The sequence below is a fragment of the Salvelinus fontinalis genome, chromosome 15 (assembly GCF_029448725.1).
Source record: "Salvelinus fontinalis isolate EN_2023a chromosome 15, ASM2944872v1, whole genome shotgun sequence".
NCBI lineage: Eukaryota > Metazoa > Chordata > Actinopteri > Salmoniformes > Salmonidae > Salvelinus > Salvelinus fontinalis.
Genome location: NC_074679.1, coordinates 35,099,767 through 35,112,677, shown reverse-complemented (window position 1 = coordinate 35,112,677; position 12,911 = coordinate 35,099,767). Strand labels below are relative to the sequence as shown.

The window sequence follows — 12,911 nt, the reverse complement described above, 5'->3', positions numbered from 1 at the left end:
AATTTCCCTTCACTGGAACTAAGGGGCCTAGCCCGAACCATGAAAAACAACCCCAGACCATTATTTCTCATCGACCTAACTTTACAGTTGGCACTATGCATTGGGGCAGGTAGCGTTCTCCTGGTATCCGCCAAACCCACATTCGTCAGACTGCCAGATGGTGAAGTGTGATTCATCACTCAAGGGAATGCGTTTCCACTGCTCCAGAGTCCAATGTGGCGAGCTTTACACCACTCCAGCCGATGCTTGGCATAGTGCATGGTGATCTTAGGTTTGTGTGCGGCTGCGAGGCCATGGAAACCCATTTCATGAAGCTCCGGACGAACAGTTCTTGTGCTGACGTTGTTTCCAGAGGCAGTTTGGAACTCGGTAGTGAGTGTTGCAACGGAATACAGACGATTTTTACGCGCTTCTGTGAGCTTGTGTGGGCTGCCACTTCACGGCTGAGCCGTTGTTGCTCCTAGAGGTTTTCACTTCACAATAAAAGCACATAGTTGACCAGGGCAGCTCTAGCAGGGCAGAAATTTGACGAACATATTTTTTGTTGTTTTGGCTCTGTACTCCAGCACTTTGGATTTGAAATGGTACAATGACTATGACTTTTTGTACATAGTTCCCCCATTTTAGGCCACCAAAAGTATTGGGACAAATTCACTTATGTGTATTAAAGTAGTAAAAAGTTTAGGTATTTAGGTATTTAGGTATTTGGTCCCATATACCTGGCATGCAATAATTACATCAAGCTTGTGACTGTACAAACTTTTTGGATTAATTTGCTGTTTGTTTTGTTTGTGTTTCAGATACTTTTGTGCCCAATAGAAATGAATGGTCATTTTGGAGTCCCTTTTTATTGTTAATAAGAATAGAAAATGTTTCTAAACACTTCTAAATTAATTTTGATGCTACCATGGTTACGGTTAATCCTGAATGAATCGTGAATAATGATGAGTGAAAAAGTAACAGACACACAAATATCATACCCCCAAGACATGCTAACCTCTCACCATTACAATAACAGGGGAGGTTAGCATTTTAGGGTGGTATGATATCTGTAACTTTCTCACTCATCATTATTCACGATTCGTTCAGGATTATCTGTAACCATGGTAGCGTCCACATTAAAATAGAAGTGTTTAGAAACATTCTATTCTTAGTCATAATTAAAAGTGACTTTAATTACAATACATTATTTACCATTAATTTTTATTGGGCACAAAATAGTCTGAAACACAACCAAAACAAACAGCAAATGCATCCAACAAATGTGTGGAGTCACAAGTACTCATTGCGTGCGATGAATATGGGACCAAACACATAACTTTTTACTACTTTAATACACATATTAGTGAACACATTTTTAGTACTGCATTGTTATTGATAACTGCATTGTTGGGTTCAGAGCTGTCAAGAAGGGCATTTCACTGTACTTGTGCCTGTGACATTAAAACTTTCAACGTAATATGTGGTGCTGAATCCCTCTGTTCTTCCCCTGTCATTGAGAAAGTGCTGAGGCTGGGGTGACTGTATTAGCTAACTTCGTGCCTGCCCTGCCGTGGCACCCCAGGACGCTGTCGATGTATGCCTACCGAGGGGGGACGCTTAGCTTAGTAGATGAGAACACAATGTGACCTAACCATCATCTCCTCATCAAGCAGGTCTGTGGATGCTCTCATACCTCTCCTTTTAGAACTCTGAGCCAATGTGTTGGATTGACCTGCTGTAAAATGCACACGGTTTTGACGGCGAAGTGGCGGCATTTAAATGTCCGTTGCTGTATACAGTGAGTGTACTTTTTAAAGCTTGATTGAATCTGTTCCTAAGCTGTGACATAGGTCATCTAATCATGCTTTGGAACAACATTATTACCAGTGTGTATTTGAAAATGTACATGACATGGAGGGAAAATGTGTTGTCTCTGAAATGACGAAACTGACACAGCAGGATCAGTACTCGCAGCTTGACCTCGTATCCCCTGCAATGTGTTGTTTGGCCATGTGGTGGCGGTAGAGGTTCACTGTTGTGGCGAGAGGAGTCCTCCGCTCTCATGCAAACACACACACCATACATACCACACACTCTTGCTCTCTCATTTTCTAATGCAGAGCACAGTGGATGTGTCAGCCAGGACTGCAGAGCTTTGATCAGAGTTCTGACAGACCAGCAGCGTTACATTGACTGTGAGCTGAGAAGAAGAAGAAGCACTGCCGTAGTGTGGAGCCTCAGCCTGTCCACCTCAATACAGCAGCCTTGTGTGCACACACACACACACACACACACACACACACACACACACACACACACACACACACACACACACACACACACCTGTCCCCCTCTATACATACACCAGCATACCCTAGGGTTTACACAGACCACCGAACGATGCAAGCCAAGCAGTACAGCATACATCACTGTGGAACGACTGCTTTGCGTAGGCAACCCCACCCCCAAATAGGCACACACACAGATGCACACTTAGGGCTTGACCTGAATGTAGAAAAGCTGACTGTTTTTCTAAAGCCTGAAACATCTTCAAATGAAAGTCTATTCAGATAAAGCTCTATTTTATGCTAACAGCGTCATTTCTTATATAGTCCTTTATTGGCTTTGCGAGGCAGTGTTGACCACATCATCGGAGTTCATTAGTCAGTTGTGTTACTTTGTCTGGACCAGCCATTTTGTTTGTCCGATGGGGGTTAATGGGAAGACTTTACTGCTGTAAAATTTTTATGAGCGTCCTAATCGAGAGGAGTGGAGGGGAGGAGGGGCTCAGGCTGGGCCTGTTTAGAGTAACACAGGAGCCCATTAGGCTGTTAAAGTGCCACAGTGGTATGAATAAGTTATGTGTGGCACGGCAGCAGCGAGAGCAGAACCCCACAACGACAAGAAGATCCACATGCTCCAGTCTTTAACCCACCCACCCGCACCACCACAAGGGTATATCTTTATAAGGCAAAGACAGGCCTGGCCGCTGACGTCCCTCTGCTGCTTCCTCGCTGTCTTTCTGTCTGTCTCTCTCTCTCTCTCAATCGCTCTCTCTCTCTTGCCAGAGGTGGTGATCGAGCATTTTCATCTTTCCATCTCTCTGTCTCTGCCGGCTCTCCTGTTTATCTACGTATACCTCTCTCTCCCCATCTCCCTCTCTGCCTCCATTTATCGCTCGCTCAACACACAGCAGTATTCATGTTCCAGTCATGTCCTATAATGAGAAGACGTCTGCACCTCTATGGTACTGGAGGTTTCAGGGTGTGTAAAGCAATCATGGGGAGTTGATGGATGAACCGTTTGGCTTTTATTGTTTGGACCCTTTTAGTGAATGGCTCCATTTGAGTGCCACACAGTTGCCGTAGTCTTGTGTAATTCCAGAGACTAGAGCTATTTATAATTAATTCGTTATTAAGGCTATCATCTATTATTAATGGTCGTTTTAAAAGGGGGCTTCGGAAACTGCAGCTTGGATTTCATAACAATGAGGTGTGTGTAGCCACAATGGAAGTGTTGCTTTCCTCCATATTATCTCATTACAAACAGAATGGTCTGGTGATTGACAGAGACACGGCCCAATCTACCCAGAGGTCAGACAGGGATACTCTTCCCATGCCAAAGAGTATCCTTTTAGGGCCCCGATTTTATTTTTTTCCTTACCACGTGAGTATACAAATAAAACTGCCTATAACGAGGGGCCCAGGCTACAACAAAGCCCCAGTTTTGTTTCCTTGCCGGTTACAAAATCAGGGAAACTACATGAGAGAAAATAGTGAGAGCCTTTATTTGTGAAACCAAAACAAGCAGCAGCCAGAAGTGGAAGATGATTGTTGTCCCAATGTCCTCTAGAAGAAAGGAAGGGGACTGCTATAAAATAAATCTGTCTCAGGTATCTTCTTCAGTCCTTGGCTGATGTGTGGTGTCCTTGACTCAGATCCCATACACTGGCTCCTGGAGAGCCCAGCCAGCCCCAGGGCCAGACAGAGCAGGACAGTGAGACACTTCCATTGCTCCTAGAGGCCCCAGACAGAGAAGAGCAACGAGACACTTCCATTGCCACCTAACCCTGAGTTTCTGGTTGCTCCTCCAGACGTCTGTCAGGCTAGTGCGTTGTCCTCTGAGCGTGTGATAAAACATTCAGGGGCTCTCTGCTGGCTGTCTGGGAGCCTTGATCACCTACTGATTCATATTGCAGCAGGGGCCCAGCCCGAGTGTGTCACTTTTTCCCTGGCTGAGGACATGCTTGAAGTAGCTAGAGAGGAAAGATGAGTGTACAGTATGCACGCACACAAGTACACACACACTAAAGCTTGAGCATGAACTTTAACCCTTGGTAGGCTGCATTGTGGCCACAATGTGTGTACAGTATACAGCATAATGAACTTCCTCTCTCCAGGTCTGTGTCTAGAGAAAGTCCCGGCTGCGTCTCCGTCCCTGTCCAATCGTAACGTGGACAAAGACCAAGAAGTGATTACCTGCTATGAGAAGTCTGGAGACATCGCCCTGCTCTACCTACAGGAAGTAGAGAAGGTAACCTAGCAACCAGCTGACATTGGCTTTACTTCTGGATGTGTTGACAGGAGGGAGAAGCTGGAGATGCTCTAATAATTTTGACCAAACCAAATAATTTTTAGGGGATCTAGGCTAATACTAACAAAATAACGCACCCTCTTTTAAAATTACAGTTAAGTCGCAATACGAAATACCAAGACCAGCCACCAGCAACTTAAGTAGTGGGGCGGCAGGTAGCCTAGTGGTTAGAGCGTTAGTCTAGTAACCGGAAGGTTGCAAGATTGAATCCCCGAGCTGACAAGGTGAAAATCTGTCGTTCTGCCCCTGAACAAGGCAGTAAACCCACTGTTCCTAGGCCGTCATTGTAAATAAGAATTTATTCTTAACTGACTTGCCTATTTAAATAAAGGTAAAATAAAAAACTAATGTTCTCGGATAGTTTCTGTTTGACCTTTTTAATGAATAGCTATCCATTCTTGGTGTCCCCAATAAGCTGATTGGATTTGGCTGTAATTAACTAATTAATTGATTGATTGGATTTAAATAGGGCTTTTTCAGTGCTCAAAGCGGCAACCATTTTGTGCCAGAATGCTCACCACACATCCGCTAATGTTTGGGAGTTTGATCTGCCTGTGTAGTAGTGCAGTAGGCCTATACCCCATCTGTAGTGCTGGTGTCTAGTATTAGTACCGTAGTGGTGGAAGGGGCCCAGGTCCATCAGGCAGGCAGGTCCTGGAGCTGTTCCAGTCTCCAGCAGCATCGACAGACTGCCCCAGGGTTTGATGATCTTGTTTTCTGACCTTGGCTGCTGTTTTAATCAGCAACTTTTTTTCTCCCCTCTGATTTGTTCTGCCAACACGTTTTTCTCCTACAGTTGTTTTTTTCTCTTTCTGTGTGCTGTTGTTTTTCTAAAATATATATATATATATACTTTTAATTCAGGGGGTGGATCAGCTTTAATATTACAGATTGTTGCTTCCATCAATGTAATTGTCTGCATCATTTCCAATCCCCCATATATGGGAAATGATGCAGACAATGCTCTGTGTTTCTCCCTCTCTCTCTTTCTTGCTCCCCCCCCCCATTCTGCCTTGTCACAGATAAAATAGTTTGTCACATTTTGCTGAGTCATCACTTGCCATTGACTACAATGCATTATGAACATGTGTCTAAAGCTTGGTCGAAAACGCTCCAAAGCAATCCCAAACAAACTCATATTACATCAGAATCCCATTCTGAATGATGTCTCTGCACTCAATTTTAGAAATGTTTTTCCACTGTGCCATAAATCCATGTATGAATGATGCTGTTTACAAAAACAAGATGCAAATATGGATTTATGGGACAGTGGAATTTTTTTCTAAACATTGAGTGCCAAGACATTCAGAATGGGATTCTTAATGGCAAGTGATGACTCAACAAAATGTGACAACTGATTTTTCTCTGTAACGAAATATAAAAAAATTGATGGCCTGTGTCCTTAGTTGACTCATTTGGCCCATTTTGGGCTCATGGTGTCATTTTAGTGACCAAGCCTCCGGATAGAGCTGTGTTGTTGCTCCAAAATGTCATGAAACTGTATCGGCTATTTGAATTCAATATTGAAACTCTAATCTAGTGGCATCGATTCACTCCCCCAAATAGACCCCTCCCTCTGCCTCCCTGTAACTGAACCAGCAGCGGATTCCATACAGCATGCAGAGAGACACTGGTACAACACCCAGGAGATGAATAGGGCAACAGGCCCTAGATAAACACCTGGCTGTAATGCTATCTATCACTCCTCATCTCCACAGAACCAGGCTAGTGCCGCTTTGTTCTGCTGTGTTCTGTTCTACTCTTTTTGGCTTACATAAGGCCAGGCTGCTCTAAGCGCCCTGCCTCTCTCTGCTTTTCTCTCTGCCTCTTTCTCTGTCTCTGTCTCTCTCTCTCTGTGTATTTCTCTCTGTGTATCTCTCTCTCTGTATCTCTCTCCTTCTCAGTCGATCATGTGCCAGGCAGGCAGCACAAGGTACTGTGAGGACACTAGCTACCTGCTGCTGGATGAAATGATTTCATCTGTTTGACAGACAGGGATGAGAGAAGAGTTGGAACACAATGGGGCCCGTCTGGTTGGACTGATGGAGAGAAAATAGGGAGAGGACAGGGATAGGAGGGGGAGGAGAGGGGGATGGTGAGAAGAGAGGAGCAGCCAAGGTTCTTCAATCTGCCCACTCTCCTCTTTTCTCTCTCTTTCCTTCTAGTCCTATTATTATCTCATGTTATCTTGGTTGTGTTTTCTTATCTCTCTGATTGGAGCGTTGCAGGCTGATTTTATGTATTGTGTATACAGTGTGATATTCTTTTGTTGATGCCCAGTGTGAACACTAGGCTGACTTTGTTCTCTGCGTCGTCAAGCGTTCACAGCAGACTGTTCTTAGACCAGTGTGTTGCCTGTGCTGCGTGTTCTCAGGTCAGTTTTGTGTGTTTCAGGCCCTCAGTGCGGGGATGCAGAACCGCAGTCCAAAGCCAGGCCCAGTGGCACAGGAGCAGGAGCTGGGATACTTCCTGGAGACTGGACTTCAGAGGGCACATGTCATCCACTTCAAAAACGGGTAGGAGAGAGGGCGTGTTGTGTCTGAGACAGAGGGCGTGTTTGTGGGCGTTTTTGTGAGCGTGTGTGTGGAATACACCTGGTAATAATAATCATCACTAACCCACTGTGTGTGTTGCTGCTTCACTGTCACTCTTCCCTCTCTGCTCCACACTCTTTCATCCAATCCAAGGGTCCATTTGTCTCAGGACAGATGGTAGGTATTGCTCCACTCCTCTCTGCCCCTCAGCCCCCATAGAGATGAATGCCCTTGTGGTACCATAGAGACTCAAGTTGACTTGCAGCTCAAAGCCAAAATGCTAAGCCTCAAGCCTGCCTGAAGAAGAGTGATTGGACTCAGCAGGCTCAATGGCTTGAACATGGGATTTGAGACAGGGTCCATAGCTGCTGTGGTTTGATCTAGTTAGCCATAGTTTGGTACCTGCCGGTTAGCTCCCCTGTAGGTTAGAGCAATAGCGTGTGTGTGACAATCTAGATCTGTTGATATGGAAGTAATGCTCCTAGGGTGTGGTGGTAAAGTTTTGTGCGTGCATGTGCAGGCTGAGTGCGTGCGTGTGCAGGCTGAGTGCGTGCGTGTGCAGGCTGAGTGCGTGCGTGTGCAGGCTGAGTGCGTGCGTGTGCAGGCTGAGTGCGTGCGTGCGTTTGCAGGCTGAGTGCGTGCGTGCGTTTGCAGGCTGAGTGCGTGCGTGCGTTTGCAGGCTGGGTGCGTGCGTGCGTTTGCAGGCTGAGTGCGTGCGTGCATGTGCAGGCTGAGTGCGAGCGTGCGTGCGTGTGCAGGCTGAGTGCGAGCGTGCGTGCGTGTGCAGGCTGAGTGCGAGCGTGCGTGCGTGTGCAGGCTGAGTGCGTGCGTGTGCAGGCTGAGTGCAAGCGTGCGTGCGTGTGCAGGCTGAGTGCGTGCGTGTGCAGGCTGAGTGCGTGCGTGCGTGTGCAGGCTGAGTGCGTGCGTGTGCAGGCTGAGTGCGTGCGTGCGTGTGCAGGCTGAGTGCGTGCGTGCGTGTGCAGGCTGAGTGCGTGCGTGCGTGTGCAGGCTGAGTGCGTGCGTGTGCAGGCTGAGTGCGTGCGTGCGTTTGCAGGCTGAGTGCGTGCGTGCGTTTGCAGGCTGAGTGCGTGCGTGCGTTTGCAGGCTGAGTGCGTGCGTGCGTTTGCAGGCTGGGTGCGTGCGTGCGTTTGCAGGCTGAGTGCGTGCGTGCATGTGCAGGCTGAGTGCGAGCGTGCGTGCGTGTGCAGGCTGAGTGCGAGCGTGCGTGTGCAGGCTGAGTGCGAGCGTGCGTGCGTGTGCAGGCTGAGTGCGAGCGTGCGTGCGTGTGCAGGCTGAGTGCGAGCGTGCGTGCGTGTGCAGGCTGAGTGCGAGCGTGCGTGCGTGTGCAGGCTGAGTGCGAGCGTGCGTGCGTGTGCAGGCTGAGTGCGAGCGTGCGTGCGTGCGCATGCTGAGTGCGTGCGTGCGTGCGCAGGCTGAGTGCGTGCGTGCGTGCGCAGGCTGAGTCTGCGTGCGTGCGTGCGCAGGCTGAGTGCGTGCGTGCGTGCGTGCGCAGGCTGAGTGCGTGCGTGCGTGCGCAGGCTGAGTGCGTGCGTGCGTGCGTGCGCAGGCTGAGTGCGTGCGTGCGTGCGCAGGCTGAGTGCGTGCGTGCGTGCGCAGGCTGAGTGCGTGCGCAGGCTGAGTGCGTGCGTGCGTGCGTGCGCAGGCTGAGTGCGTGCGTGCGTGCGCAGGCTGAGTGCGTGCGTGCGTGCGTGCGCAGGCTGAGTGCGTGCGTGCGTGCGCAGGCTGAGTGCGTGCGTGCGTGCGCAGGCTGAGTGCGTGCGTGTGCAGGCTGAGTGCGTGCGTGCGTGCGTGCGTGCGCAGGCTGAGTGCGTGCGTGCGTGCGTGCGCAGGCTGAGTGCGTGCGTGCGTGCGTGCGCAGGCTGAGTGCGTGCGTGCGTGCGCAGGCTGAGTGCGTGCGTGTGCAGGCTGAGTCTGCGTGTGTGCTGGCTGTGTTTCAATCAAACCTGAAGGTGGATGATGACCTCTTCCTTTTCGTAGGCCCGCCCCCATACTGACATCATGACCTCCACTATCCCAGCATGCTTAGAGCTCATCTCACAAAGGCCAAGAGCCTATAGGGCTCTGGATGAAAGTAATGCACCTTAAAGAGATACTTGTGCAATTTAGTATGCACACCATTATCAACCCTTTTCTTAATCGCTCTTTTTGCTATTGCCAATTCCCATACATTAATTATTTATCTCTCATGGAAGTTATGCGGAACTTGATCTTCTCATTTTAATACAGCTACATATTAAATCCACCATTAAATTCTCCTCAAGCATCCATTTGGACTGGTTGGTTCTCCTGGGAGGACCTATCCTTACCACAGTCTGCCTGGGAAACACTGTCTGTGTCCCAAAGGGCACATTATACTCTATGTGGTGCACTACTTTTGATGAGGGCCCATAGGGCTCTGGTCCAAAGTAGTGCACTACTGTATATAGGGAATAGGGTGCCATTTGGTACACGGACACTGTTCTAGAGCAAGGTCGATTTTTCCCATGGAAAATAGAGAGAACGGTTTCCCACTTCAAAGCAAGAGAGAAGAGATAAAAAGAAAAGGCTGCTGCTGAAGCTAATAGTTAATAGATGATGCAACACAGTCTCTTTCATGTTGAAAGCTACATATCTTCACCTACACTCAGCCTCCCCCTCCACACAGCTCTCTCTCTCGCTCACTCTCACTAATGAAACAACATGGGACACACACACACACACACACTGGTATAGTGGTGTAAAGACATATACACTACATAAAAACACCCTACGTACAAATCTCTCACACAGTCCACACACAGTTCCCACAGTATTTCAAGTGGGAAGGTGCTTTTCCTATCCTCGAGAATGCCAACGCTAAAAAGGAAACGTCTTCACTAAATAGCCAGCTGCGTACATGGCTAATGTGTAGGCTGTGAGTAGCGGTAAGTTTCTGTGGCTAAAGGTGTCTGCTAAGCTCATGAATAATGCGGTAGCGTTCCTGCCTGTGAATCTCGTGCTGCTCTCTCTGCTCGTAGATTTTTGAGGATCGAAATAATAAAACAAATCTTCCAGCAGTTTTTGTAGTTCATGAGGAGGAGGCCTTTTTGACTGGGCATGGACCAAGCCAATTCTTCAAACTATGCCTTTTTAATAATATGCCTTTATTGAAGTGTCATGTTAAATAGAACAGATTGTTTTGTTGTTAAATCTGATGCATCTTGTCCTTGGTCAGGGAGTGATTTCTGATTTCCTACAAGGAAAAGGTTTGGTTGGTTGGATAAGACTTTTTCTAGCGTACAAATGAACCAACTGGATGGATGCAAGGTGTGAGTCCCAGATGGTACCCTATATAGTGCACTACGTTCTACCAGAGGCCTGTGGGCCCTGGTCAAAATTAGTGCACTACATGGGGAATAGGTTGCTATTTGGGATGAATACTTGGTCTGTGCTTCCTCACTTCTTATTATCAAGCCACACACACACACACACACACACACACACACACACACACACACACACACACACACACACACACATTCCTTCCAGCCTATCTCCTTACTGTCAGTGCTACGTTGATTTGAGTTGATTTATGAAAAGGTGGCCTGACAGCAAATACGCATTAAGCCTGTGATGATGCCCTCATTTGCAAACACATACGCACCACCACGTTACACACCACACACACACAAGCCACCAATGATTCTGATGTACTCCCATGTAATGAACAGTTGCGCCAAGCACACCAATGAAAGACCGCAAAACCTACCCACCACGTTAACGCACACTATAAGAAATTGCCTAGTTTACTCATGAGACACACACTCGCACACAAAGACGATCGACCAAAACCAAAGCTAGCTTAGCGGCTGTACATGACCCTTCAGAAGTGTACATTGCGGTTCTAATGTGAGCGGTGGTCAAGCTATCGGTTAGCTCTACAGAGATGTGACAGTCAGTAAGTGATGCTGACACTTTGCTCTCTCTCTCCCAGCATCACCCCCTGTTCACCACACATTTAGATGGAGCTATGTATTCAGCATTTTTCTGCTTCTATTTGCGTTTCCTAGCCTGGGCCTGGGGCTGTATACTGTTTTCCACCCCTCCTCTCTTCTCTCTGGTCATTGGGACAGGGAGATGGGGGAGGAGAAGAGCGGAGAGGAGCCGCTTGGAGCTGGGCCGCGCTCTCGTCTGGTGTTACCGGGCAGTTTAGCACTCTGATCTGAACCCTAGTCAGCAGCTCTCCAAAGTTACAGTGTGACTCATCGACAACACAACAAATGCTCGCGGGCACATAAGATACTTTCTTGCGTTACGCACATAAACACCATCCCATGATGCTGTGATGCAGTCAGATAATGCATGTGAAAGGTGTGTGTGTGTGTTGTCAGTTCAGCGGGGGGAGTGTTAGCTGAGTAGGTGTGTCAGCATTGCTGTGTGTCTGATCCATAGAGGAGTGTTGAGCCAGGGTATTGACACCTACCATCAACTGACTCCCTCAGCTCAGTGACACACACACACACACACACACACTGATATGGGCATATTCACAGTATTTATAGGAAATCTATAGATTTTTTTTATTGCTTGTTTGTACAGGTCTATAATTCTGAGAACAGATTTTCTCAGAATAATCTATTTTCTGCTTGGTCTGTATCTGATACCGGTACAATATGTATCCACACTATCACTACTATGTATCATCTATCTACTATCACCACTATATATCATCTATCTACTATCACCACTATATATCATCTATCACCACTATATATCATCTATCTACTATCACCACTATAAACTCAGCAAAAAAAGAAACGTCCTCTCACTGTTGACTGCGTTTATTTTCATCAAACTTAACATGTGTAAATATTTGTATGAACATAAGATTCAACAACTGAGACATAAACTGAACAAGTTCCACAGACATGTGACTAACAGAAATGGAATCATGTGTCCCTGACCAAAGGGGGGGTCAAAATCAAAAGTAACAGTAACAGTCAGTATCTGGTGTGGCCACCAGCTGCATTAAGTACTGCAGTGAATCTCCTCTTCATGGACAGCACCAGATTTGCCAGGTCTTGCTGTGAGATGTTACCCCACTCTCCCACCAAGGCACCTGCAAGTTCCCAGACATTTCTTGGGGGAATGGCCCTAGCCCTCACCCTCCGATCCAACAGGTCCCAGACGTGCTCAATGGGATTGAGATCCGGGCTCTTCGCTGGCCATGGCATAACACTGACATTCCCGTCTTTCAGGAAATCACACACAGGATGAGCAGTATGGCTGGTGGCATTGTCATGCTGGAGGGTCATGTCAGGATCAGCCTGCAGGAAGGCTACCACATGAGGGAGGAGGATGTCTTCCCTGTAACGCACAGAGTTGAGATTGTCTGCAATGACAACCTGCTCAGTCCGATGATGCTGTGACACACCGCCCCAGACCATGACGGACCCTCCATCTCCAAATCAATCCCCTCCAGAGTACAGGCCTTGGTGTAACGCTTATTCCTTCGATGATAAACGCAAATCCGACCATCATTCCTGGTGAGACATAACCACGACTCGTCAGTGAAGATCCCTTTTTGCCAGTCCTGTCTGGTCCAGCGACAGTGGGTTTGTGCCCATAGGTGACGTTGTTGTCGGTGATGTCTGGTGAGGACCTACCTTACAACATGCCTACAAGCACTCAGTCCAGCCTCTCTCAGCCTATTGCGGATAGTCTGAGCACTGATGGAGGGATTGTGCGTTCCTGGTGTAACTCGGGTAGTTGTTGTTGCCATCCTGTACCTGTCCCGCAGGTGTAATGTTCGCATGTACCAAT

The 12,911-nt window shown here is 47.7% G+C and overlaps 1 protein-coding gene across 3 annotated transcripts in view; it reads left to right on the top strand.

Annotated features, from left to right (window-relative positions):
- The window catches only part of ttc7b (tetratricopeptide repeat domain 7B), a 69,928-nt gene that overhangs the window by 10,082 nt on the left and 46,935 nt on the right, over positions 1-12,911 (top strand). For all 3 annotated transcript variants that reach the window (XM_055863552.1, XM_055863551.1, XM_055863550.1), the window contains exons 4-5: positions 4,382-4,515; positions 6,970-7,091. In XM_055863552.1, coding sequence (XP_055719527.1) covers positions 4,382-4,515; positions 6,970-7,091 — 256 coding nt within the window. The remainder of the gene's footprint in view (positions 1-4,381; positions 4,516-6,969; positions 7,092-12,911) is intronic.